Source organism: Camellia sinensis, chromosome 8, assembly GCF_055761805.1.
Source record: "Camellia sinensis isolate YWXY chromosome 8, ASM5576180v1, whole genome shotgun sequence".
Classification (NCBI taxonomy): Eukaryota; Viridiplantae; Streptophyta; class Magnoliopsida; order Ericales; family Theaceae; genus Camellia; species Camellia sinensis.
In genome coordinates this window covers 96,837,030-96,839,184 of record NC_138968.1, presented here as the reverse complement: position 1 = coordinate 96,839,184, position 2,155 = coordinate 96,837,030, and the positions used below count along the sequence as shown (strand labels likewise).

Genomic DNA, 2,155 nt, shown 5'->3' with positions numbered 1-2,155 from the left:
GATTAGTTGAGGCTACGGTGGTGACGAGAAGTAACTAAAGTTTTTGGGCGTATCTCTTGGATTTCTTTTGTTTTTTTTTGAGCTTAGGCTTGTTAGTAGTTTATGTATTTATTATTATTATTATTATTTTTATGGCTTTAGTATTGGAATAATTTGGCATGGTTTGTAACCGTACTTTTATTTAAGTTGTTTGGACTAGTTGTTGCTACTTTAATGTTGGAGGTATTTGATAGTTATGAAATTGTGGTGGATGGTTTGGTTGGCGTTTAGTTTTTTTTGTTTCACCCCTAGGATTTGGATGATGGAATATTGATTGGGGTTAGTCCTAATTTAATATTTAATTGTCCAAATTTTGGGGCGTGACATCTATAAGCAGTAAATGAAGTCTTTATAGCAAGAAAGTGAGTAGATTTAGTCAATCTATCAACTATTACCCAAATAGAGTCCATACCTCTAGGTGTCCGGGGTAGGCCAACAACAAAGTCCATGGTGATATGTTCCCATTTCCATTCCGGAATAGGTAGAGACTAAAGCAGACCTGTTGGTTTCTGATATTCTGCTTTTACCTGTTGGCATTGTAAGCATTTAGAGTTAAGAGTCAGCAATCTCCCTTTTCATGTTGGGCCACCAATACACTAACTTTAAGTCTTGGTACATTTTGGTATTTCCTGGATGCATAGTAAACATTGACTTGTGAGCTTCCTCTAAAATTTTTCTTTTCAAATCCGCATCATTCGGGACACACAATCTCCCCTGATATTTCAACACGAAGTCTTTAATTATGAACCCCGGTTTAGGCTTGGTGTCAAGTTCATCATGAATCTTTTTCAAAAACTCATCATTCATCAGTTTCTGTTTAATTTCCTCGAGAATAGCAGACTGGGCAGACATTACAACCATCAAGCTACTTTGTTCAAAAGGCACTACTTCAATTTCAAGTTTTTCAAACTCCAGTAATAGCTCTTTTTCATCCCTGAGTAAACAGGCAATATTCCCCACATTCTTTCTACTAAGTGCATCTGCTACAGTATTAGCTTTGCCTAGATGACAGTGAATTTGTAAGTCATAATCTTTGATTAATTCAAGCCATCGCCTTTGATGCATGCTCAACTCTTTCTGTGTGAAGAAGTATTTCAAGCTCTTATGATCTGTGTACACTTTACATTTGGTCCCATACAAATAGTATCGCCATATCCTTAATGCAAACGCAACTGCAGCAAGTTCCAAGTCATGTGTAGGGTAATTCTTCTCGTGTGGTCTTAACTGTCGAGAGGCATATACAATAACCTTGCCATTCTGCATTAAAACACAACCCAAGCCCTTATAGGATGCATCACTAAAAATCACAAAATTTTCGGTACCTGATGGAATAGTAAGGATTGGGGTTGTAGTCAGTCTTGTCTTCAACTCTTGAAAGGCTGTTTCTCTTTGATTCGTCCACTCAAATAGTTCCCCTTTTCGAGTCAACTGAGTCAATGGCCCAACAATTTTTGAAAAGTCTTTAATGAATCTTAGGTAATACCCTGTCAATTCCATAAAACTACGAACTTCTGATACATTATTTGGGGTAGGCCAGTTAATAATGGCTTCAATTTTATGAGGATCCACAGATATACCGTCCTTATTAATGATGTGCCCCAAAATTGCAATTTCATCAAGCCAAAATTCACACTTTTTGAATTTCCCATACAACTGTTTTTCTCTAAGTGTTTGAAGAGTTAGTTTCAATGTCATTCATGCTCATCTTTACTTTTCCAATAGATCAGGATGTTATCAATCAATACAATAACAAAGTCATCTAGGAAAGGTTTGAAAATTTTGTTCATTAAATCCATAAATGCTGTAGGTACATTTGTAACCCCAAATGGCATGACTAAAAACTCATAATGTCCATACCTGGTTCGAAAGGCAGCCTTTTCAACATCCTCAGCCTTAACCTTCAATTGATGATATCCTGATCTCAAGTCAATCTTCGAAAATATATGTGCCTTCTGCAACTAGTCAAACAGGTCATCGATACGCGGCAAAGATTATTTATTTTTCACTGTTACCTTGTTGAGCTCTCGGTAATCAATGCATAATCGGAGAGTGCCGTCTTTCTTTTTAACAAAAAGTACCGGTGCGCCCCATGGGGATGTACTTGATCTGATAAACC

General features: G+C 36.8%; 1 protein-coding gene across 1 annotated transcript; it reads right to left on the bottom strand.

Moving 5' to 3' along the window:
• Positions 1 to 591: 591 nt before the first annotated feature.
• On the bottom strand, positions 592 to 1,734 carry LOC145797899 (uncharacterized). The gene is made up of 2 exons (XM_082885337.1): positions 1,362 to 1,734; positions 592 to 1,040 (listed from the first exon to the last, which is right to left on the bottom strand). The coding sequence occupies exons 1-2, from the start codon at positions 1,732 to 1,734 to the stop codon at positions 592 to 594; spliced, it is 822 nt and encodes a 273-aa protein (XP_082741463.1).
• Positions 1,735 to 2,155: the final 421 nt, after the last annotated feature.

Coding starts and splice junctions, on each gene's coding strand:
- LOC145797899 (XM_082885337.1), bottom strand. CDS start 1,734: ATGACATTGAAACTAACTCTTCAAACACTTAGAGAAAAACAGTTGTAT. Junction 1,041..1,361: donor AATCCTTACTATTCCATCAG/GTACCGAAAATT, acceptor ACTGTCATCTAG/GCAAAGCTAATACTGTAGCA.